The sequence below is a fragment of the Euprymna scolopes genome, chromosome 24 (genome assembly GCF_053919585.1).
Source record: "Euprymna scolopes isolate OS-2025 chromosome 24, ASM5391958v1, whole genome shotgun sequence".
NCBI classification, from domain to species: Eukaryota; Metazoa; Mollusca; class Cephalopoda; order Sepiida; family Sepiolidae; genus Euprymna; species Euprymna scolopes.
This window is the reverse complement of record NC_136505.1, coordinates 76,724,582-76,750,129: the sequence shown is the minus strand read 5'-3', so window position 1 is coordinate 76,750,129 and position 25,548 is coordinate 76,724,582. Positions and strand designations below refer to the sequence as shown.

Here is a 25,548-nt window from a genome sequence, read left to right as displayed (position 1 = left end):
TCTCAATGTAATCATGATCATCTCAATGTTATGATGATCATCTCAATGTAATCATGATCATCTCAATGTTATGATGATCATCTCAATGTTATGATGATCATCTCAATGTTATGATGATCATCTCAATGTTATGATGATCATCTCAATGTAATCATGATCATCTCAATGTAATCATGATCATCTCAATGTAATCATGATCATGTCAATGTAATCATGATCATGTCAATGTAATCATGATCATGTCAATGTAATCATGATCATGTCACTGTAATCATGATCATGTCAATGTAATCATGATGAAGTCAATGTAATCATGATCATGTCAATGTAATCATGGTCATGTCAATGTAATCATGATCATGTCAATGTAATCATGATCATGTCAATGTAATCATGATCATGTCAATGTAATCATGATCATCTCAATGTAATCATGATCATCTCAATGTTATGATGATCATCTCAATGTAATCATGATCATCTCAATGTAATCATGATCATCTCAATGTAATCATGATCATCTCAATGCAATCATAATCATCTCAATATTATCATGATCATCTCAGTATTATCATGATCATCTCAATGTAATCATGATCATCTCAGTATTAACATGATCATCTCAATGTTATCATGTTATCATGTTATGATGATCATCTCAATGTAATCATGATCATCTCAATGTAATCATGATCATCTCAATGTAATCATGATCATCTCAATGCAATCATAATCATCTCAATATTATCATGATCATCTCAGTATTATCATGATCATCTCAATGTAATCATGATCATCTCAGTATTAACATGATCATCTCAATGTTATCATGATCATCTCAATGTTATCATGATCATCTCAATATTATCATGATCATCTCAATGTTATCATGATCATCTCAATATTATCATGATCATCTCAATGTTATCATGATCATCTCAATATTATCATGATCATCTCAATATTTCTCAGTATTATCATGGTCATCTCAGTATTATCATGATCATCTCAGTATTATCATGATCATCTCAGTATTAACATGATCATCTCAGTATTAACATGATCATCTCAATGTTATCATGATCATCTCAATATTATCATGATCATCTCAATGTTATCATGATCATCTCAATGTTATCATGATCATCTCAATATTTCTCAGTATTATCATGGTCATCTCAGTATTATCATGATCATCTCAGTATTAACATGATCATCTCAGTATTATCATGATCATCTCAATATTATCATGATCATCTTAATGTTATCCTCTTAACGTTATCATCTCAATATTATCTCACTATTATCATGATCATCTCAATATTATCATGATCATCTCAATATTATCATGATCATCTCAGTATTATCATGATCTCTGTATTATCATGATCATCATCTCAATATCATCATTATCATGATCATCTCAATATCATCATCATCTCAATATTAAATGACAAATATACAGCATTAAAAATTAGCAACAAAATACAGTACAGTATATAAGACACACATATAATTAAATAACACTGAAAAGCAGAGTAAATACTGTAACCAGGGTCCACAAAAACATTGTATTCCACATTGTAACCAGAAAAAAAATGTATCCCGGGGTTTTACTGTAATTTGCTTCCTTTGCATGAGATGAGGAATTACTTTACCATTGTCAGGTAAAAAGGATTTTAACCAATTTTGCGTTTTTGCTTGTGGACGTACATTGCCATACTTGTGGAAATTTTAACGGGGTTAGAGGTGCAGAGTGGCCCATCTGTGGAACCAAATACCATGAAGCTACTTCTTAGTTAACTACAATATGGTTGCCTTCAAGTCTAATGTAAGCAAATACTTGTTAGACCGTTTTATTGGATAATCAATGAGAAAGGTACTTTACTGTATTATCCCTGTAATCGAAACAATAAACTATGGCAACTGCTCATCTGAGCTCCAATCTATAGTCTTCTCTTGCCAAACTTTCACAAAAAGCACTCAACTAGCTATAACAACTACCAATAATTTCCTTCACTCTCTATCTGTGCTTAAATCTTAATGCAGAGTCCATGAACAAAGCTCCTACCCTAGAACTGTCCACCTGTGGAACAGTGTTCCACAGGCCTGCTTCCCGGCTGATTACAATATGGTGGCCTTCCGATCTAATGTAAACAAGTTCTTGTTGAGCCGTCCCCTTAATCCAACTTCTACACCATTAACGATTACTAAACTACCAGTAATTAACCCTTATCCTCAAGTGGCTTTCAGGCTTTAATAAGTGATGACTCCTTTGTAAAAAGAAAATTCCATGCTCTCACTGAATTAAAGGTCATGGATTTGTAACACTTTCACGTTTACCTTCATCTGTTAATCGCTAACATCTTACCATATCTGCACTGATTGATAGAGTTGTACATCTGTTTCTGCGAACACCTCATTAAGCAAACGTGGTCTTATAGAAGCTTTAGGCTGAAATGCAAAATTAGAAGAGTTTGGTTCATCAATTTTTATCCTCATCAGGACATCTCATTCTGAAGCTTTGATCCAGATTTCTCGCAACTTTGTTTTGAATGTGATGTCATTCTAGCTAATTTGTTGTTTCAACACCGCAGCAATTTGTCCAAAAGGTCACCTGTCTGATCTCTTTGCCTATAATGCATCCTGTTTATAACATGTTTTGTTAATTTCTCCCAACAAATATTTTTCAACCAAATAAACTCTAGTTGGTGTACCCACTGATATCCAACAAAGTTTATTTCAAACTTTATTTTTCTGATATAAAATAAGACATCTTAATGCAAGTGTATATTTTTATTAATGAACAACTATCATTGTATCTTTTGACATTATGAAGCTTTTTATATGTCCATTTTTTTTTTTTTTTTTTTTTTTTTTTACATATAATTTATATTTTCATTCATTTGTTTTAAAGCTGGAATTCTTTTTGACACAACGCCTGTTTGAGATCGAGGCTCCATCTAATTCTCTTAGCACATACCAATTCCACAACGCTCCTGATAGTATTCTACATACATCTTCAGAAGTTTGTACTTTGGCTGACTCCGTCCAGGAAGCTTGGCAGATGCTCAATTCGGAAAGAATGAAGCATTTGTTACAACTGAAATGTTCACCAAAGTGAGATTTCCTTTCAACATTTTTTCAGTAGACACAAATTTTTCTTTTGAAAATGTTTTGTCATGTTAGTGTTGATTGACTTTAACAGATTATGTTTGTCAGAAGAATCAATGTCGTGCAGTTTAATGCTTATCAACTACTTTTCGTATTTAGGATGCTGCAAGTGTCCTGGACTCTGGGATGAGTAATGCACAGCAACATCTCGTGTCTGTTATCCATCAGGATGCATACAGCCAACTCACTTCTTACACTCTCACACCACGTTTATCATGCTCCCTTGTTAAGGAATTGATGTAGCAGGTGGAATATTTTACATGGCATATAAAAATTAAAAGGAGATAATACCTTCATTCTATATAGCTTAATATTTTATTTGTAATTTTTCCCTTTGCTTTTGTAATGTACTTACCTTTGTAATCTCCCTTTTCTCATTTTGATTTGCTGCATCCACCCCCACCCCCTTTTTACTTATTCACTTTTTCTGGTTTAAACGTTTTTCACATGCAATTTAACAAGCCATTAATGCTACTCTTACCAAAATGATCTATAAAGGTAGTTTGCTCTCATTCTGTCATCCATGACTGGGTAGAAGTTTTAATTTGTAATTCCATACAGATTTCTGAGTTCTAAATCATGCCTGAAGATAAAATGTGAGACTAACGTCCAAATAATCCACTTTTCTTCTTTTTTTTTTTTTTTTTTGTATCAAAAGTTGTATAGAGAATGGTCATGTTTTTTTTTTTTTTTTTTCTTTTTTTTTTTTCGGGTTGGGGTTAACTCCACAAACAAAGACTGGAAATATTTTATGTACAAAAATTCCACAATAAAGTAAAAGAGGTGGAGTTTACTGTTACATCAACTTTGATTATAGAGAAGAAGAGGATACGTTCTAAAAAACTGATGGTTACTTGCAACAAATTTTAAACAATGAAAAGTTGGTTAGGCTGTCTACATTGTGCAACTTCTCACATGAACGAAACACATTTCACAGATTGTCTAACATCTGTATTTTCCTTTAACATTTGCTTGAAATTTCCTTTTTGTTTTTCGACTCCCTAGAGTATCAAAGTTAATATCCTGCTAGCATGACAAACCTAACATTGATGACTACAGTAAAAAGTTCACATATTTTTGACATTTAACACAATTTTTATTTTCAAAGAAATATCAGAAATCTATAATAAAAATAAAGATGAACGTCTGCTATCTATACATTGATTTGAAGAATTACTTCACTGACGTTGCATGTGGACCATGTTCAATGCAATCAGAATTATGATGGGGCTTTAATTTATGATTTATTTATTTTTTTTGAGAACAGAGCACCCCACTCTCCAAAAATAAATTTCCATGAATTAAATTGGACAGATTTGCATTAAATTTGAGACGTAAAATTCCATTTTGGATCCAAAACAATTTTATCAGATATGAGACAACTTTATTATTTATTTATAATTTGTAAATTTATAGAAATGAAAAAAAAAAAATCTTGGTCATGTTCTTCATTCAGTCATAAGAGACACTGGATACCTCCTGTAAGTGAAGCAAGTTGTGCACAATCACTAACCACTCTTCTCCTGAGGCCAAATCGCCTGATTCCAGTGACAAGACGTCTAGGACGACTGGACACAATGCCAAGATAAGCAGGAAAAGCATACAGCACCTGGTATTCCGAAGACGTCAAGGACGACTGGACACAATGCCAAGATAAGCAGGAAACGCATACAGCACCTGGTATTCCCAAGACGTCAAGGACGACTGGACACAATGCCAAGATAAGCAGGAAACGCATACAGCACCTGGTATTCCCAAGACGTCAAGGACGACTGGACACAATGCCAAGATAAGCAGGAACCGCATACAGCACCTGGTATTCCCAAGACTTCTAGAACGACTGGACACAATGCCAAGATAAGCAGGAAACGCATACAGCACCTGGTATACCCAAGACGTCAAGGACGACTGGACACAATGCCAAGATAAGCAGGAAACGCATACAGCACCTGGTATTCTCAAGACGTCAAGGACGACTGGACACAATGCCAAGATAAGCAGGAAACGCATACAGCACCTGGTATTCCCAAGACGTCAGGGACGACTGGACACAATGGCAAGATAAGCAGGAAACGCATACAGCACCTGGTATTCCCAAGACGTCAGGGACGACTGGACACAATGCCAAGATAAGCAGGAAACGCATACAGCACCTGGTATTCCCAAGACGTCAAGGACGACTGGACACAATGCCAAGATAAGCAGGAAACGCATACAGCACCTGGTATTCCCAAGACGTCAAGGACGACTGGACACAATGCCAAGATAAGCAGGAAACGCATACAGCACCTGGTATTCCCAAGACGTCAAGGACGACTGGACACAATGCCAAGATAAGCAGGAAACGCATACAGCACCTGGTATTCCCAAGACGTCAAGGACGACTGGACACAATGCCAAGATAAGCAGGAAACGCATACAGCACCTGGTATTCCCAAGACGTCAAGGACGACTGGACACAATGCCAAGATAAGCAGGAAACGCATGCAGCACCTGGTATTCCCAAGACGTCAGGGACGACTGGACACAATGCCAAGATAAGCAGGAAACGCATACAGCACCTGGTATTCCCAAGACGTCAAGGACGACTGGACACAATGCCAAGATAAGCAGGAAACGCATACAGCACCTGGTATTCCCAAGACGTCAAGGACGACTGGACACAATGCCAAGATAAGCAGGAAACGCATACAGCACCTGGTATTCCCAAGACGTCAAGGACGACTGGACACAATGCCAAGATAAGCAGGAAACGCATACAGCACCTGGTATTCCCAAGACGTCAAGGACGACTGGACACAATGCCAAGATAAGCAGGAAACGCATACAGCACCTGGTATTCCCAAGACGTCAAGGACGACTGGACACAATGCCAAGATAAGCAGGAAACGCATACAGCACCTGGTATTCCCAAGACGTCAAGGACGACTGGACACAATGCCAAGATAAGCAGGAAACGCATACAGCACCTGGTATTCCCAAGACGTCAAGGACGACTGGACACAATGCCAAGATAAGCAGGAAACGCATGCAGCACCTGGTATTCCCAAGACGTCAAGGACGACTGGACACAATGCCAAGATAAGCAGGAAACGCATACAGCACCTGGTATTCCCAAGACGTCAAGGACGACTGGACACAATGCCAAGATAAGCAGGAAACGCATGCAGCACCTGGTATTCCAAAGACGTCAAGGACGACTGGACACAATGCCAAGATAAGCAGGAAACGCATACAGCACCTGGTATTCCCAAGACGTCAAGGACGACTGGACACAATGCCAAGATAAGCAGGAAACGCATGCAGCACCTGGTATTCCCAAGACGTCAAGGACGACTGGACACAATGCCAAGATAAGCAGGAAACGCATACAGCACCTGGTATTCCCAAGACGTCAAGGACGACTGGACACAATGCCAAGATAAGCAGGAAACGCATGCAGCACCTGGTATTCCCAAGACGTCAAGGACGACTGGACACAATGCCAAGATAAGCAGGAAACGCATACAGCACCTGGTATTCCCAAGACGTCAAGGACGACTGGACACAATGCCAAGATAAGCAGGAAACGCATACAGCACCTGGTATTCCCAAGACGTCAAGGACGACTGGACACAATGCCAAGATAAGCAGGAAACGCATGCAGCACCTGGTATTCCCAAGACGTCAAGGACGACTGGACACAATGCCAAGATAAGCAGGAAACGCATACAGCACCTGGTATTCCCAAGACGTCAAGGACGACTGGACACAATGCCAAGATAAGCAGGAAACGCATGCAGCACCTGGTATTCCCAAGACGTCAAGGACGACTGGACACAATGCCAAGATAAGCAGGAAACGCATGCAGCACCTGGTATTCCCAAGACGTCAAGGACGACTGGACACAATGCCAAGATAAGCAGGAAACGCATACAGCACCTGGTATTCCCAAGACGTCAAGGACGACTGGACACAATGCCAAGATAAGCAGGAAACGCATGCAGCACCTGGTATTCCCAAGACGTCAAGGACGACTGGACACAATGCCAAGATAAGCAGGAAACGCATACAGCACCTGGTATTCCCAAGACGTCAAGGACGACTGGACACAATGCCAAGATAAGCAGGAAACGCATGCAGCACCTGGTATTCCCAAGACGTCAAGGACGACTGGACACAATGCCAAGATAAGCAGGAAACGCATACAGCACCTGGTATTCCCAAGACGTCAGGGACGACTGGACACAATGCCAAGATAAGCAGGAAACGCATACAGCACCTGGTATTCCCAAGACGTCAAGGACGACTGGACACAATGCCAAGATAAGCAGGAAACGCATGCAGCACCTGGTATTCCCAAGACGTCAAGGACGACTGGACACAATGCCAAGATAAGCAGGAAACGCATACAGCACCTGGTATTCCCAAATGATCACCCATTATAGTACTCAACAAGCTCAGCAATGCTTAAATGCGAACCAGTGTGATTATTCCGTGTATATAAAAACAAATTTAATAGAAATGCAAATAAGACATTCAAGGTTTGCAGCATTTATTCCTAAGAAATGTTAAGTCTTGAAGAGATGAAAATGTCGCTGTACTAACACTAACTTCCCCAGGCTCCAAAAATCGAATATTAAATGTAAAAAAAATAATTAAAAGCACTAATAAGATCGTATGGATTTTGGCTAAAAGGACATAGAATTCCTAAGTGATTCTTGGACAATGTTGGGGGTTTTTTGTTTGTCGATAATATAAACAGAAAATGTCATTTCATTTTTATAAAATGTGTTTATTTTCTGTATACAGATATGTTGATCGCTTGGAGGAAAGTTTGCGTCAGAACCTGATCCAAGCTGATAAAATGGCGATCCGGGAAAAAGAAATGACTTTAAGAAAACAGCAGGCATTGCTAGAAGAGAAAGAAGTTGCCCCGAAACTTGCTTTACTCAGGCAGGACACTTTAGCTCTGAAAAAACAGGTATACCACATTTCTTTGTCCTTTTTTTTTTTTTTTTTAATTTCAAGGTTGTTTTATTTCAACACTAGCTAGAATACTTGTTCCAGGATGGGCTCATAATGGTTGAATACCTTTGCACCTTTTCAATAACAAGTTGGGAAATTGGGGAATTTTTTTGTCATTGGCCACAAAGTTTTTCACTGCAAACGACTTTAAATCAAAATAATATAGTTATGTGAGGGAAACTTATGTATTAAAACAAATGAAAAACAATTAAATTTTCGAGCTTAGAGAAGTTTTAATTTTGTCATGTTAAGTTTTATTTGATGGTTTTAAAAGCAAGAAAATTAATAAAGTGGTGTAGTTTGCTTGAAGCATTGTGTATAATATATAAGGGCCACAAAAGGCTATCCCAATGAAAGGAGGAAGTGGAAATATATTGGTGTTAAAAAAAGAAGACAAAACTTGGGAGATAAACAAAAATGGTTCACATCAAACTTGAAGCAGCTTCTACATTACTATTAAATCTGTAAGTTGTTAAAGTTTGTTCATCCTTTGAGTATTATTAGGTTTGTAATTGAACCAAGTTTTATTAGATGTAACAACTTTCAATAAGATTTGTTTTTCAAATCATATGAACCAACACTTTTTCAAAGATGGATTACACCATATAATTGATGTAACAATCATTACGCCTTATTGTATTATTTTCGAATCCTTGACATTTCCACGATTGCTTTCAGAAACAAAATTTACCACATCTGCATAATACATCATGGAATTTCATTACCACCCAATGACTAAATTGACGTATGTGGTTCCAGACTTCCAGAACTATTTTTGCATGGATTTCAAGGAACAAGCTGATGACAAGAAAGTCAAATTTGGATCATCAAAACCCAAAGACGTTACATATCAGAACATTATTGTTACACCAAAACTATATTCTGCCTAAACATCAACATGACCTCAACTTCAATTTGGTGCAAATATTCAATGAGCAGATTTTAAGATGCGATTCAATTGTCTGAACAAAGTCTTATTTGCCCCTTACATTATGAACAAATAATGTGAGGTTTGAGATGATCTCCTTGATAAAATTGTCTCTGAGATGGGCATATTTGCTGATGACACTATGCTCTAAAATGGGCACGAGGGGAAAACTTATTGTCACGACCCGGTTAATGGATGACCGAATTGATTGGCAATCAGATCGAGACACAAAAATTTATTTTATTTTATATCCAATATCTCATAATTATCTTCGGTCAATCGTCCGATGTCGGATCAACCAGCGAAACATATCATTAAGGGGAATGGAACAACAGAGCAATGAATGACGAAACAAACACTCAATCAAAGTTAAAAATTCAAGGAAGACTTTTATATACAAAAAAGAAGAAAAAACTCCGATAAAAAGAATGAGTGAGATAGACATATTTTTGAGGATGTTTGCCAGATGTATGCGACATGCAAATACAGTACAATATGTATAAAAGTTTGTGAATAAGAAAAGATATTGGCATGAGATAGGCCAAACTTATCTGTTTTGTCCGTTAGGGTAAACACGGATCATCAGTTCATCATCAGAAAAAAGTTGAGATGGCGAAAGTCTATCTCTTCCTCAAATCTTAGTTCCAAAAGCGAATATGTGAGTTCAATCGACAATACGATTGTATTTGAATAATAATCCGCAAGTTAATTAATTCAAATCTCAATCAGATTAAATGTTGAGTTCAATCGACAATACGATTGTATTTGAATAATCATCCGCAATTCAATTGATTCAAATCTCAATATTCGATGAGGTTCGATTCTCGGAGATAATATTTGTACACCGGGCTGTCTCGCTTCTTTTCGCCAACTGTTTATTTCTTATTTTCAAATCCCCTCGTGGTCCGATTTTCCTGCCACAAATGTTCGCTGTCTGGTTGCCATGCCGACGTATTTCCGCTCATTACGGCGATATTCACACCCAACCTCTGTCCCATTTCCCTCAGCCAAGTGTCTGCCACGCCACATCATTCACAGAGAGAGGGGGTTATCTGGTTGATTAGGTCTTAGAAAGAAAGAGAGAGAGATAGCGAGATATATATAGAGAGTAAGTAGAGAGATTGAATGTTCGCTTTGCTCTGACGTCACATCCCCCGCCCCCATCCTTAAAAGGTCGAAAACTTATTTTTTTCTTAAATAACGTTTTCGGATGTAGTACGACTTATTTATTATTTATAGGCGGGATAATGCATCCGCCACTATGTTTTTTCGGCCTGCGATGTTCCGTATTTTCAAATTAAATTCTTGGGCCAAGAGACACCACGACAACAATCTTCTGTTATTGTTTTTCATGCGATGCAGAAATTGCAATGGATCATGGTCCGTATATACGATCGTAGCGTCCGCTGACGATGTCAGATAGATTTCAAACTGTCGATTAGAGCTAATGCTTCTTTCTCGATCGTTGAATATTTCTGCTGGTGAATATTAAATTTTCTGGAGTGATAACTGACCGGATGTAATTCTCCATCGTCATCCTCTTGTAAAAGCACTGATCCTAAGCCATTATCGCTAGCATCAGTAGCTAGAGAAAAGGGTTTGTTGAAATTCGGTGCTTGCAGCACTGGTCCAGTACTTAGCTCCCTCTTTATGTTAGAGAAAGCTTCTCTGCATTCGTCTGTCCACAAGAATTTTGTTCTTTTCTTAAGTAATTCGGTTAATGAGATAGCAAGATCGGAGAAGTTCGTGCAGAACCTTCTGTAATACCTTGCTAGGCCTAAGAATCCTTTACATTCTTCGGTTCAGGGTAATTCATGATTTTGCTAATCTTAGCCTCCTGGGGTGATATTTTTCCATATCCCAGTGTATGTCCTAAATATTGCACTGTGGCTTTTCCAAATTCACTTTTCGCTAGGTTAATCGTTAGATTAGCCTGCTGTAACCTGTGAAAGACTTCTCTTATTGTGTCCATATGGGCCTCCCATGTATCGCTATAGATCACGATGTCGTCTATATAGGTATCCACGCCCTTTACGCCTCTCAAACATTTATCCATCATTCGGACGAATGTTGCCTGGGAGTTTTTAAGTCCAAAGGACATGACGCGATATTGGAAACTGCCTTCTGGCGTAACAAAGGCTGATATTGCTTTGGCCGCCTCGGATAGAAGTACCGTCCAATATCCTTTAAGTAAGTCACATTTCGTTAGATACTTGGCATTTCCTATTCGATCTATACAGTCATCCATTCTGAGTATGGGATAAGCATCTGTAGCCGTTACTCGATTCACCTTTCTGTAATAGGTGCAGAATCGCTTCGATCCGTCTGGCTTGTCTACGAGAACGCATGGAGATGCCCAAGCACTATAGCTGGGTTCTATAAGATTATGCTGTAGCATATAATCCGTCTCGGCTTTCATCAGCTTAGCTTTATTCGGATTCATCCGGTAAGGATATTGCTTGATGGGCTTTGCATATCCTACATCGATTTCATGTATTGCTATTTTCGATTTGCTAGGCACGTCTCCGAATAAGCATCTGAAAATTTCGATGAGCTTCGATAACTCCTCCCGTTCTGTTGTGCCCAAGTGATCCAATTTCTCCCCCAGCTTTTCCAAGATTGCAGAATTCTGAAGTTTAGGTGATTTTTCTTGGAGCACGTCATAATAATCGTGACTATCACATGTTTCGCTCTCACTCAACTCCGGTTCGCATGCGGCTATTTTTGCCATTTCTGCTATGATATGACTTCAGCATATTTATATGGCATTTCCGAGTTTTCCTTCTTCTATCCGGTGTTCCGATGATATAGTTTAGGTCACTGACCTTCCTTATAACCTTATAAGGTCCTTGGAACTTGGATTTGGGTGGATGGGTATTCATTGGTAATAGAAGCAGTACTTCGTCCCCCACTTCAAATTCCCGTTCGATCGTCTTTTTGTCATATCTTAATTTCATTTTGGTTTGGGTGTGCTCTAAATGTTCCCTAGCCAAGTCGTTTGCTTCCCTTATCCGTTTTCTCATCTTCAGTACGTATTCCGACAAATTCGGTTGTCAAGTCCACCAGCCATTTTTCTTTTATTAGTTTTAATGGTCCCCTGACTGAGTGTCCGTATAATGGGCTATATCCGAGTGACTCTTGGGTAGCTTCTCTCACTGCAAACATAACGAAAGGTAGTCCTTCATCCCATTCTTTTTTACTCTCCGTGCAGTATGCTCGAAGCAGGCTTTTCAATGTGGAGTGGAATCGCTCAAGCGCCCCTTGGGATTCAGGGTGATATGCGCTCGCTCGAATCGCTTCGATGCCCAGTTGTTCAATGGCCTGTTGAAAGATCTTGGAAGTGAAGTTTGATCCTTGATCCGATTGTATTTCTTGTGGCAAACCGAATTTTGTAAAAAAGTTCACCAGAGCTCCAAATATTTTCTTAAATGATATGTTTCTTAATGGTATAGCTTCTGGGAATCTGGATGTTGCGCACATAATTGTAAATATATATTTGTTTCCCTGCTTTGTTCGGGGTAGGGGTCCTACGCAGTCTATGATCACTTTGCTGAATGGTTTGCCGGTGATAGGTATGGGTTGTAATGGAGCTGTAGTTCGAATTAGCCTTTCCCGCTATCTGACACGTATGGCATGTGCTGAAAAACTTTACTACATCTCTTTTTATCCCTGGCCAGTAAAAGTGTCTAGTTATTTTGTCGTAAGATTTATTTATCCCCAAATGTCCCGCTAACGGCATCTCATGTACTGTTTTTAAGATAAGCACCTGGTAGTCCTGAGGTATTACTACCTGATCTCTATTTTCCCAGTCTTCGATATCGGGTATTCTTCGGTCTCCATCTTCTCATCAGGATCCCATTGCAGATATGATATTCCGAGGTGCTATTATCTTTTTCAATATTCCCTTTGGCCAAATCGAAATATTTCTTAAGGCTTGGATCCATCTTCTGTTTTTCGATAAGATCTTCCATAGTGGTTTGCTCACGTGAGATGTTGTGTTTGCCATCTTCCTTTCTTGTCGGTAGTTCGCGCCTTTTCTTGATCTTCCCGCAATTTTCTCCTGATTCTCGCGCCATCTCCTCTGGCTGCCTATGTTTTTCCTCCTCCACCTCCTCCTCTCTGCTACGTGTTCGAGTTTGTGCGCGCGTCACCACTCCCGCCTTTTTTTGATTTGGGTTCGCTTTTGGCGCCCATTTTCTGACCTCCCTCTGTTCTGGTATACCCGTAGCCATTACTCTGGATCCAGCTAAGTCGTTTCCTAAAAGCATATCCACTTCCTCGATTGGTAGAGCTTCGACTACCCCTATTTTTATCATTTCCGAAATCCATTTCGACTCGAGGTTTATTTGATGGATTGGGACTTTCGTGACTTTTCCGCCTATGCCTTTAATTTCGACATGTTCACCCGTATCGGATCGTCTTCCTTTGGGGAGTCGCCTTCTTAGCAACAAGGACTGTGATGCTCCTGTGTCTCTCAGTATTTTAACTTTCGAGGTGTTCCCACTATCATTCTTCTGTGACACTAGTCCCATAGCTATGAATGGTTTATAGCCGTCCTCTATTTCTTTTCGCGACACTATCCCTTGGGGTGTGGTTTGACATTTCTCTTCCCGACTGAATTGATTTCTACACTTCCTGGCTATATGACCGATCTTTCCACAATGGAAGCAAGTTATCTCCTGCCTTTCTCTGCAGATGGTTTCTTACTGACACACTCTCGATCGGTGTATAGTGGCCTTTTCCTCGCATGGTCAGTATTCCCGCGTAGCTGTGCTTTGCTTTGAACGTCTTATGTGTCAGGGCATGTTCATCTGCTAAAGTAGCTAATTCGCGTGCAGTTCCAACTCTCCTCTCCTCTACATAAAGCCGCAGTTGGTCACTCAAGCCCTTTTTACATTCTTCGATGAGAATTAATTTTTTCAGCTTTTTGTAGTCTCCCTCCGCTCTCTTGGATGCGCTCCATCGGTCGAAGTATGTTTCCTTCTGTCTAAGGAATTCCGTATAGGACTGAGTTTTGTTTTTTCGATAGTTTCGAAACTTTTGCCGGTATGCTTCTGGTAATAGCTCGTATGCCGCCATTATCACCCTTTTTACCGTCTCGTAGTTTGCACATTCCTCGATCGTCAACGACGCGTATGCTTTTTGCGCCTTGCTGCTTATAACGGTTTGTAATAGCATTGTCCACATGTGATTCGGCCATTCCAGATTGATCGCTGTTTTCTCAAAGTGCTGGAAATATTCATCAACCTCGTCTTCTTTGAATTTTGGTACTAGCCTGACTTGCTTCACTAAGTCAAATTCTTTATTGCCTGATCCAAAATTTTTTCTCGGAGTTCCACTTCTAATTTCCTGGTTTCCTGCTCTATTCGCGCTTTTTCTATCTCTGCTCTGGCCATTATTTTTGTCCTCTCGAGCTCGATTTGTGCTGATGTCACTTCTTGAGGTTCTACCTGTAATTTATCCAGTATCTCGTCCTCGAATACATCGTTGTCGACCATGTGTTCTGCAATTATCTTATGAAGATGAGCTTTCCTCATAGATCGTCTGACATCTAATTGGAGCTGTTGTCCTATTACGAATGCGTCGTCCTTCTTCAATTTTAATAACTGCTCCGCCGATGGATTTCTTAAGAATTCCTCTACTGTAGATATTTCTACTTCTGCTCGTCTCCCCAATTGACAGATCTCGGATAAAGATAAAAAGTAATGAGATTCCCGGACGCGAGCCCCCAATTTATGTCACGACCCAGTTAATGGATGACCGAATTGATTGGCAATCAGATCGAGACACAAAAATTTATTTTATTTTATATCCAATGTCTCATAATTATCTTCGGTTCGGATGTCGGATCAACCAGCGAAACATATCATTAAGGGGAATGGAACAACAGAGCAATGAATGACGAAACAAACACTCAATCAAAGTTTAAAATTCAAGGAAGACTTTTATATACAAAAAAGGAAGAAGAAAAAACTCCGATAAAAAGAATGAGTGAGATAGACGTATTTTTGAGAATGTTTGCCAGATGTATGCGACATGCAAATACAGTACAATATGTGTAAAAGTTTGTGGATAAGAAAAGATATTGGCATGAGATAGGCCAAACTTATCTATTTTGTCCGTTAGGGTAAACACGGATCATCAGTTCGCAAACACAATATCCAAGAAAAAAGTTGAGATGGCGAAAGTCTATCTCTTCCTCGAATCTTAGTTCCAAAGACGAATATATGTGAGTTCAATCGACAATACGATTGTATTTGAATAATCATCCGCAATTCAATTGATTCAAATCTCAATATTCGATGAGGTTCGATTCTCTGAGATAATATTTGTACACCGGGCTGTCTCGCTTCTTTTCGCCAACTGTTTATTTCTTATTTTCAAATCCCCTCGTGGTCCGATTTTCCTGCCACAAATGTTCGCTGTCTGGTTGCCATGCCGACGTATTTCCGCTCATTACGGCAATATTCACACCCAACCTCTGTCCCATTTCCCTCAGCCAAGTGTCTGCCACGCCACATCATTCACAGAGAGAGGGGGTTATCTGGTTGATTAGGTCTTAGAAAGAGAGAGAGAGAGATAGCGAGATATATATAGAGAGTAAGTAGAGAGATTGAATGTTCGCTTTGCTCTGACGTCACATTATGCACACGTATCCAAGGCAAATGACGGAAACCCTAGAGGAAGACCTACGATCTGTAGTGGAATGGGGACAAAAATGGATAGTAACATTTAATGCTGCCAAGACTAAGCTTGTTTCCTTTAATGATTATAAAAAAAACCCCTCAACTTCCTACGTTTAAAGCTACGTTTAAAAATGCATTACCTGAAAGTACTTCATTTAAAGTCCTCGGCTTAACATTCACACGAAACATGTTGCAACAGATACATTGAGGGCATTGCCAAATCTGCTGCAAAGAAGGTGCATTGTCTCTACCATGCTAGAAAGTTACTTATGCCGGAAAGTATCCTGTACCTCTACAAGGCCAATATTCGCCCATGCATAGAGTATTGTCACATTTGGGCTGGTTCATCTGTTACTAGTCCCTCACTCCTGGACAGGGTTCAAAAGAGAGTCGCCAACCTGATAGATTCTGAACTGTCATCTAAGCTTCAACCACTATCCATCAACGAAATGTTTCATCCCTGTTCTACAAGTATTTCAATGGTGGATGCTCCGATGAACTACAATCCCTTGTACCCCCTCAATGTAAAAACCTACATCAAACCTGACAAGCAGCAAAGTCCCACCCCTACACAGTAAAGATCCCTAGATGTAAGAAAGCCTTCTACTCTAATAGTTTCTTCCCCAGAACTGCTAGACTCTGGAATTGCTTTCCGGGTTCCTGCTTCCCCAACTGTACTGACATGGAGAGTTCAAGTGTAATGTGAACAGACATCTTTCTGCTCAACTCAATATCAACTGACATAAAAATAAAAGAAAAACTGTGTCAGGTATCATATACATAGCAAACTCGGGCCATAATTTATTGGGACTTGATTTTATCTAGTCACTGGGTATTCTCAACATTACATTCAATCAAACATGTAATACCAGTCCGTCACCTAAAAGCAACATTATTGACCACCACATCAAAGACCTTAAGATAATTTTCTTTGATTTTTCACGAATAATTAGGGACAATTATCACTTAAACCATTTTCTACATTTATGCTGCATTTCCACTTGTGGATTAGAAACTAAAATGACTTGTGATCATCACACCCATAACATATTCACCCATTGTACTGGTAAAGAAAGCCGATAGTTGAATTTGGTTTATGTTGATTTTTCAACCGGTCTCGGCACAAGAATAGAGGATCACCAATACTTCATGCCAATTCTAATATTTAATGGTAGCACCTGTTTTTCAAAAATTAGATCTCACAGAGACCTATCTACAAGTGAAGGTTGCAATAACTTCAAGGTAACCATGAATACACATTGTGGATTATTCCTATTCACTAGTTTCCATTTTGGGGTAAGAACCAACTTCGCAAGATTCCAACTAACCATGGACATGGCATGGAAGGTGCCGTTGCATACTTAGATGACGTTATTGTCAGGCAATCCAATCAGGAGTTGGTAAAATAAATCAACAAGATTTTGCATTCCAGTTCTAACTGCATTTTCATTTACCTTGCATAAACTTATTGAAAATTATCTAATGTAGCAGCTATACATGTCACTCGTTAGACATTAGTTATTGCATTGGTGAGTTATTACAAAAGTTTTGTCTCAAATCAACGCTCCACAAACTTTTGTCAAAAGACAAAATTCTGCTTTGTCAGAAATCTTTCGACAAAATCAAATTGCCACTTTGATGTACTACTTCCATACATTGCTACGTTTTGTGATTCATCATCATTCTTGAATATATTCACATATGGAACTGAGTCATCATACATGCAATAATTTTGACTAAATAGATATATACTGACATTTTTAAACAAAAATATTGTACCATAATTGTGGCTGATTTTTTTTTATTTAAAATATTTCTAGCACATCATCTACTAGATTAATTTTTTGTAATTTATATTAATTTCGACATGGCACGTAATTTTCATGTGAAATGTGTTGATTTAAACGATCACCAAGCATCAATAAAATAATACGAGTTATTTCCCTTGCTCAGGAGAGTTATCTTCCCATATCATAGTGTATAAAGTAGCTGTTAAACTTCTTTGATTAATTTTTGTTTGTGATTAAACTGATAATTATTATTATCAGCTGTTTCAAATCTCTAGTGCATATATGCTGGTAATATTGTTTTTTCCTCTGCATAACTGCAGTAAAAACTGACGGCAAATAAATTTACATGTTTAATGAAACATGTAAATCTATTAATATGTAAAACAAATGCAGCCCTGAATAAAACAACCGAAAGCATACATTTTGCCATAGCTGTTTTTATTTTGTTTTGATTAATTTTAACTGCAAGATAAATTTCAAGTTTTTATAGTGACAAATCCAATAATTTTCTTTATATTTGTTTCATTAGTATTTTTTGCTTTTAAGTTATGTAAATAAAACTGTTTTTTAGTTACTACTGAAAATAAAATTATTTTTTAACAAAATTGCGAATTTAACAAATTACGGATATTGTTCTGTTCATAATTCAAACCGCAAAAATAATTAAAAATTGGTGTTACGGCAAAATGTTTTTTTGCTCATTCTATTCGTTGTCTTAAATTAATTTGATCCAAACAAATATCTTTAATTTGATTTTTGTTTTATACTTTTTTAGGTTGAAAGCGAAATCTCCAAAAAATACAACAATCGACTTGTGAACATCATGGGTGAAATCAACACAATTTAATTCTAGGTTAAACTTTTGTTGCTGACAACACAACTCTTTTGTTGCTTATTCCTACAATATTTTGGCTGCTTCACTCGATAGCTTTCTTCAAAGTTTATATTATTATATATATTATAAATGTTTATATAAGAAAAAGTATTTTTATTATTGTTGGTTGCAACTCTTGAGTATTACCATTTTGGCAAATATTTTAGATTAAGAAGCAGTTTTTGTGCTTACAAACTTTATGTAATTAACAACAAAAACATTTCTCCCTAAAATAAGAAAATGGTCATTGGCTGCAAATTAAATTGCAAGTTTTACTCCAGAGTATCCTTCTCATAGTGGTCTTCATGGAAATGACCTCTCTCTCTTCGACAGTAGTCTTACTGTTGCTACATATCAAACCAGAAATTTACATACAATATCAATATTAATTGTGCAATTCCAATCTTGTTTGATTAATGCACTAAACATATTTAGAAAACATTTCTTTTATTCATACATAGTTCTTCTTCATTTGTAATAGATATGTTTTCGATGTTATACATAACATCGAAAAAATATCAGCAACCAGTAAAGTGGACAAACTGAAATCAAATTAAGTTTCATATTTAAAAAATTTTTTTTTTTAAATATTTGGGAAGATTAGGTATTAGACTTTTACCTTTATACAAGTGATTAGTTGAAATATTGTAGGGAGTTTATTTAATGAAGTAAAAAAACTTTGAATAATAATGGTTCTTACAAACAATGAAAGCTTTAAAAAGAAAAAAAAAAGAAATAAACTTAAAAATCAAAAATATTGTTTGTTTTTTTTCTATTGTTGTAAGATGTGATCAATCATGAACAATGAATTATGATTAATTTTAACTGCAAAACATGATATGAAAACCTTTTCTTTACTTGGTCAATGAAGTAGAAATATTTCTAGACTGAGGTTATTTTTTCCTTCCAATCTAGTGCCCCTTTGTGAAGGAGATGAATTTTTCCTACATAATTAAAAACTCAACGCAAAAAAATAATTCCGAATCAGAACAACTTTTGAATGATTTTTTTGCATTTGTTAGCAAATGCAAAGATTTTTTTTTTCAAATATGATTTCTTTTTTTATGCAAATCGCTCCAGACAAGGCATGAAGCCACTTGATGTAAGGAGCTAAAAAAAAATAGTCCTTCAAGGTCAAAAACTTGCCAACAATAAGTGTTAGATGGAATAGATTCCGACCAAGAAAACAGCAATTCTTCCCTCTTTGTCAGAAATATTGCTTATGGAATGTGAGAACTAAAAAACAAAATAAGTGATGCGGCTGCTGAAAGTAAATCCAAGATCCACTTTCCTTAATAATTTAAAATGACCGATCACATTTTCTCCATTCTTTTCCCTTACATACTCATAATTTTCTAGCTCTTCAATTTTTCAACTGAAAAAGAGAAAAATGGTGCATTCCTCTAATTGATTCGTTTTGAAAATGTAATATTTCTTTTTTTGTTTTGTCTAGTTATCCGCAGCATTTTGAAAAAATTTTAAACGTCTTACAAGAATTTAACTTTTCCAACTGAAAAATCAATGCGTTCCTTTAATCAGTTTTGAAAATATTTTGTTTTCGTTTTTAGTTTTTAGTGATTCAACATAGACACTAGTGAAGGAGATGTGGTTCCATAACAATGAAAATTTGAAAATATTTTCAAATTTGACAGAAATAATGGAGATCCTCCTCGTTGTTATATGATTATTATATAATTAAATAAATCGACTATAGTCAAGGACAACCCAAAGGCTACGTTTTCATAAGTTACTGAACAGAAATGAGGACGAGAAAACTCTTTTCCCTTGATTATTCCACTTAGCTCTGATAAACCCTAACCTCACTTAATTTTTTTTTGGTATGAATTTTACCATAGATTGAACATCAATCTCCCGGCCCATTATCGAATAAAATTAAATGATTGTTGTTTTTTTTTTAAATACTTTTTTTACCTTTTCTTGAAATAAAAAACTGAAAACCAAAAGTGAATATGACAAACTATTGTTGAAAAGATTTCTTTTTCTTGCAGATTAATCTGAGAAAATTTACGTTTACAAAATTAAAAAAAAAAAAAAAATTTATAACTCAAGTCAATTTCTTTGACTAAGAAAACAGTGAATAACATCCATTTTATATGCTGGCATGTGTTAGATGACTTCAGAAATAGACTTCTATTTATTTATTTATTTTTTTACATAGGCGTCACCACTTATCAAGGCCGATCGGCCACTCAAGGATAAGGGTTAAAGAGTGTAGAGTAGTCAAAAGGACAATATAGTAATCAATAGTAATGGAAGTTTGGTAAATTTGTTAACTTAAGTGGAACGGCTCATCAGAAACTTGTTCACGTTGGACTTGAAGACACCATATTATAGACAGCTGGAAAGCAGGAAAATGGAAGACAATTCCACAGGCGTGCAGAATCTATCTCTGGTCAGGTCTTTATCCTCTTTTCTCTCAAGCCCATCATCATAACTTCTTCCCATAATTTTCTTGGTATTCCCTTTGCCAGTTGGCATTCCTACCTCCACTATTCTATATTTACCGACACAAAAACTCATTCTTTCAATGTGACCAAACTAGCAAAGTCTCCTGTTTTGCACAGATCTCCCTTTTTTTTTTTTTTTTTCAAAGTCATCAGATCAAAGCATGTTTTTAAGACTCACATTACACATCCATTGTATCATTTCGCCTCAAAAATGTTCGGAAAAAATAATTTGAATATTGCAAAATGAAAGAGACAACTTTAAGTTTACAACAATTTTTTCTGCAAACAAATGGAATGTTTTTCATCACAAGATCAAGTTTTAAAAACAATTTGAACATTTGGCAAGTTAAAATTTCTTCCACTGATGTCTTTGCCGAAGCAATTCCATGAAATGCTCAGCAGATGGGAAATTCTGTTTGATTTTTGGCTCACGGAAGAAAGTTGTGGTAGATCATATTGTGAATGGCTTACACGGAGGAACCACGGATTGAAGTTCAGTCAAGCATCTTTCATAAAAAGTACAGAACACTCGATAATATCCGTGAATATAGGGGCTATAGAGACTAGTAATGTGCCAATTCCGCTACCATTACTAATTTTGTTCTAAATTCTTGATTTTGATTCTTTTTAAATCTTCAAATATTTAGTTATAGGGTTTGTAAATTTTGGATTATCATAAAAACTCCATGTAATATGTGTATATATTCTTGCAAATGTAAAAACATTTGTGTGTGTTGTGGGGATTTATTGATTTTAATCAACAAATATTTATCATTTTATCAGCAATATTAAATTAAGTTAAAAAAAAATGTTTTTGATATCTGAAAATAAGCACAATTTTTACCAAAAATTGATTACTAGTGCAGATGCTTTATGGGTTATTGCATTGGATTTGAAGTTGTAGCCTGCAGGGAAGCAATCGTGTTCTAACATGTTCCACAGATGGGGAAATTCTGTTTGCATTTCCACAAGGGAAAATGCAGCTCTAATAGGTAAATGAGTTCATACTGTGAATGGCTTACAAGGAGGAACCACAGATTAAAGCTCAGTCGGCCAACTTTTATAGAAAAAATAATAAAATACCTCAACTGTTCTGCATTTACTGACACAACAACTCATTTTTTCAATGTGAATAAACCAAGTCTTTCTTGCCTGTTTCATTGGAGCTGCTCAAATTTTTATCCATGGATCTCTTATAAGATTAGTGTAGCAATCATCATCATCATCATCATCATTACCTTTGAGAATGACAGTCAAACTTTCAAAAAGGGATAAATCCCTGGCCAGAGATAGATTAGTTTGATATTTTCTCTGTAAGCCTAACATCAAACAGAATTTCCCATCTGCAAAACACATTTCCATGGGATGTACCTGATGTAGTTTGAATTCAATAGATTTCCAATCTCAATACAAGCCATGGCATCAATTCATCTTGCATCTGCCACATGTTTATCATAATTCGACATTTCTTAAACATAGCCTTATTACACTTTCATCTTTTTTGAAGGTAACTATAGAAGACTGTCTTCGGCAGTCAAGTCTGGCATACTGATGAAGTAGTTGCTCTATCTGAGCTGGTTCTTAATGATGATAGCTTCAATGTTGGAGATATTGGATTTCTGGAGAATCCTAAGTTTGGTAGAATAGTCTTTCCAGGACATACTCCATAACTTCTTTGGCAATAACAGTTTGTGTCGATGCTATTTCTGGAGATTGTATTTTACTACACTCTCACCAGCAAGTAGGCTTCAATATGTTTTTTGTCACACTTGAATTTATTTTCAACAAGCTGTTCGTTTCAGTGTTTCCCAGGATGGAGTGAAGTCATTTATTTTTTTTTTTTATTTGCACATTTTAAAACTTATAATTTGTCAATTTAAAATGAAGGATCAATTAGGTTTTAAGTTCCCAGAACATAAGCTAAATGAAAGAGACAACTTTAGGTTTACACCAATTTTTCCAGTCGATCTGTGTACACTGAAAACAAATGGATTATAAACCTGAGCGATTTTTATCGCAAGGTTAATTTTTTTAATATAGAAAAGGATTCATTTTAAGAAAATAAGGGGGATAGGGGGTCTTTTTTTTTTTTTTTTTTTTAACTTCTTAAATAATTATCCTATTTTTTAGGTTGTGTAAGCTTTATTAAGCATTCTAAATTCTCGTTTTCAAATTACAATTTGATTTATATTTAACTTTTAGTGTCTCAAATTCACTTTTTGCGATTTGTAGTTTTAAAATAAGTCGCGAGTGTTCTGTACTTTTTATGAAAGATGCTTGACTGAACTTCAATCCGTGGTTCCTCCGTGTAAGCCATTCACAATATGATCTACCACAACTTTCTTCCGTGAGCCAAAAATCAAACAGAATTTCCCATCTGCTGAGCATTTCATGGAATTGCTTCGGCAAAGACATCAGTGGAAGAAATTTTAACTTGCCAAATGTTCAAATTTGCCTAACTATGAGTGCAGAATTGGACAAAAAATAAGCTTACAAACTTTTTCTGTAAGAAAAAAGTAAACAAACGAAATAAAAGTTGACTTACTTTTTAATTAAAACTATTTTGCATCATTTTGTGAATATCTTTCCTCAATCGGTTAAGGAGAAATCCTTCTACATGGAGACAATTTTTGTTCAAATCCAGAGTAGAGGGAGGGGAAAATTCTTCCCCTCAATTAAAAATCAACCTTAAAATTTAGATGTAAAACTTTTGGTTTTCACACTTGGGCAGTTAGACACAAGGTGTGTTTTTTTTGTTTTTTTTTTGTTTTTAATTACAAACTGAATAGCCAAAAATGAATTCCAGATGCTACACAAAAAGAAAATATAAAAATGTAAAATAATTATTTTTCTTTTAAAAGAAAAAGTTTCTATTATTAAAATTATAATTTAAATAATCACAGAAAATGAAATATTTGGAAAAAGACATTTTAGAATGCTTAAACTGTACATAGCACAGAAAATCAAACTTGTTCCTTTCATTTTGCTTATTTTCTGGATCCTTGAAACTTAATTGATCCAAAATGAGTTATCCCCTTACTGATTTTTATTTTTAGGTGATTATTAAAAAAAAGTTTCATAGTAGTAATTGTCCTGGCCAGACTAAGTAATTTTTAAGATAAATTGAAACTAATTATGTTACATTGCCAACAACATGGTACAACGATAACAAATAAAAACTGATTTGTCAGTTTAAGTACTACTGGAGTCTGACTTTGAAAATCTGATAAGATATAAAGTTAAATAGTTTAACAACTAGCCAGTAAAGCTTTATGAAAATTAGTATGTTGATTTGAACAATAGTTTTAAATAAGTGCGTAAAATTTGAGTTAGACTGATTCAAGTTCAGTCAAATGGAAACACAATCCATTGTTCTGTTGAATGATACATTTACATTCAATGAGTCTCGACTGTACATGGTTTTCAAATAATGTATTGTCTGTAAATCACAAGATATGATTAAATATGATGATCTGTTCTGAGTGGAATTGTAAATGTTTTCAATGGCTTTTATCATTTGGAAAGAAACATACTTATAAAGAAAGAGGATTGAAAAGGCATCCAACCATCTTTAGGCTTTGCTACTCCATTTGTGAGTCATGCTTGGAAAAGCATTTTTGTTGCTAAACATGATTGAATGGACACATCTTAAGAATATTGCTACATAAAATTACATTCATTTGTCTTTGTAGAGGATTGCCCACTCAGGGACACTCAGAGCATCTTTTTCAAAGCTGGATGATCGTAATTTTGAAAAGAAAACAAACAAACAAACAAAAAAACAGTTTTAAGGCATCATGTTAAAATGTGGGCTATATTTAGTTTAATTTTATACAAAAACGAGGGTAAAGAAAAGGTGGAAACTTTTTGTGAAATTTTAGCAAAAAAAATATTTAAAAAATTGATAAATATTCATCAAATTTCAATTTCTTTGGAATATTTTGAAGTTGTTTTAGTGAATATAATGTACGCACAATTAAAATATTTTATTTTTGCATTGGATTTAATCTATAGGCACTAGACAAAAATTACACAATTTGCTCAATTTCTGTTTAAGGTTCTCTTAATTTGATTCTAGAAAATGTCTAAAATTTGAATAAGGATTCTAGACATAAAGTTTAATTAGCATATTTTAATTTTATTTTCATAAGGTGCAAAAAAGGGAATTTTACTGTTTTATTTTTTTACTGATTTTTTTTTTTTTTACGGGGAAGAGCAAAAAGATAAAAAAAGAAAGCACAAAAATGTAACACATGAAAAGCATTTCAACATGACTCTAAACCAACTAAAAGTTGGACATCATCTTTAGTTTTATTATATTAGAAAAACAAAATCTTTTTAGATATGTATCTTTGTTAGAGGCTGTCTGTCTTGTCAACCTTAAGTCTGAAGTAGAATTTTTTGACGTATGTGTCAGTTTGTCCATCTGTCCTGCTCACATGTGAAATAATTTCATTGCTAAATATGAAAATTGGATACAGCTTAAAAACAAATGTTTTATATATTTTTCTTTTTTTATAAAAAAGACAAAAAAAAAAATTAAAAAAAAAAACATTTAATTTTTTTTTCTTTTTTTATTTCTTGATTTCACTAAAAGGTGTAAAAAAAAAAAAAAAAAAAA

At 35.9% G+C, this 25,548-nt stretch overlaps 1 protein-coding gene across 2 annotated transcripts in view; it reads left to right on the top strand.

Moving 5' to 3' along the window:
* Positions 1–19,214, top strand: part of LOC145246776 (CDK5 regulatory subunit-associated protein 3-like) — a 107,893-nt gene extending 88,679 nt beyond the window's left edge. For both annotated transcript variants that reach the window (XM_080108562.1, XM_080108563.1), the window contains exons 13-15: positions 2,918–3,120; positions 7,966–8,137; positions 18,361–19,214. In XM_080108562.1, coding sequence (XP_079964688.1) covers positions 2,918–3,120; positions 7,966–8,137; positions 18,361–18,432 — 447 coding nt within the window. In that variant the 3' untranslated portion in view covers positions 18,433–19,214. The remainder of the gene's footprint in view (positions 1–2,917; positions 3,121–7,965; positions 8,138–18,360) is intronic.
* Positions 19,215–25,548: the final 6,334 nt, after the last annotated feature.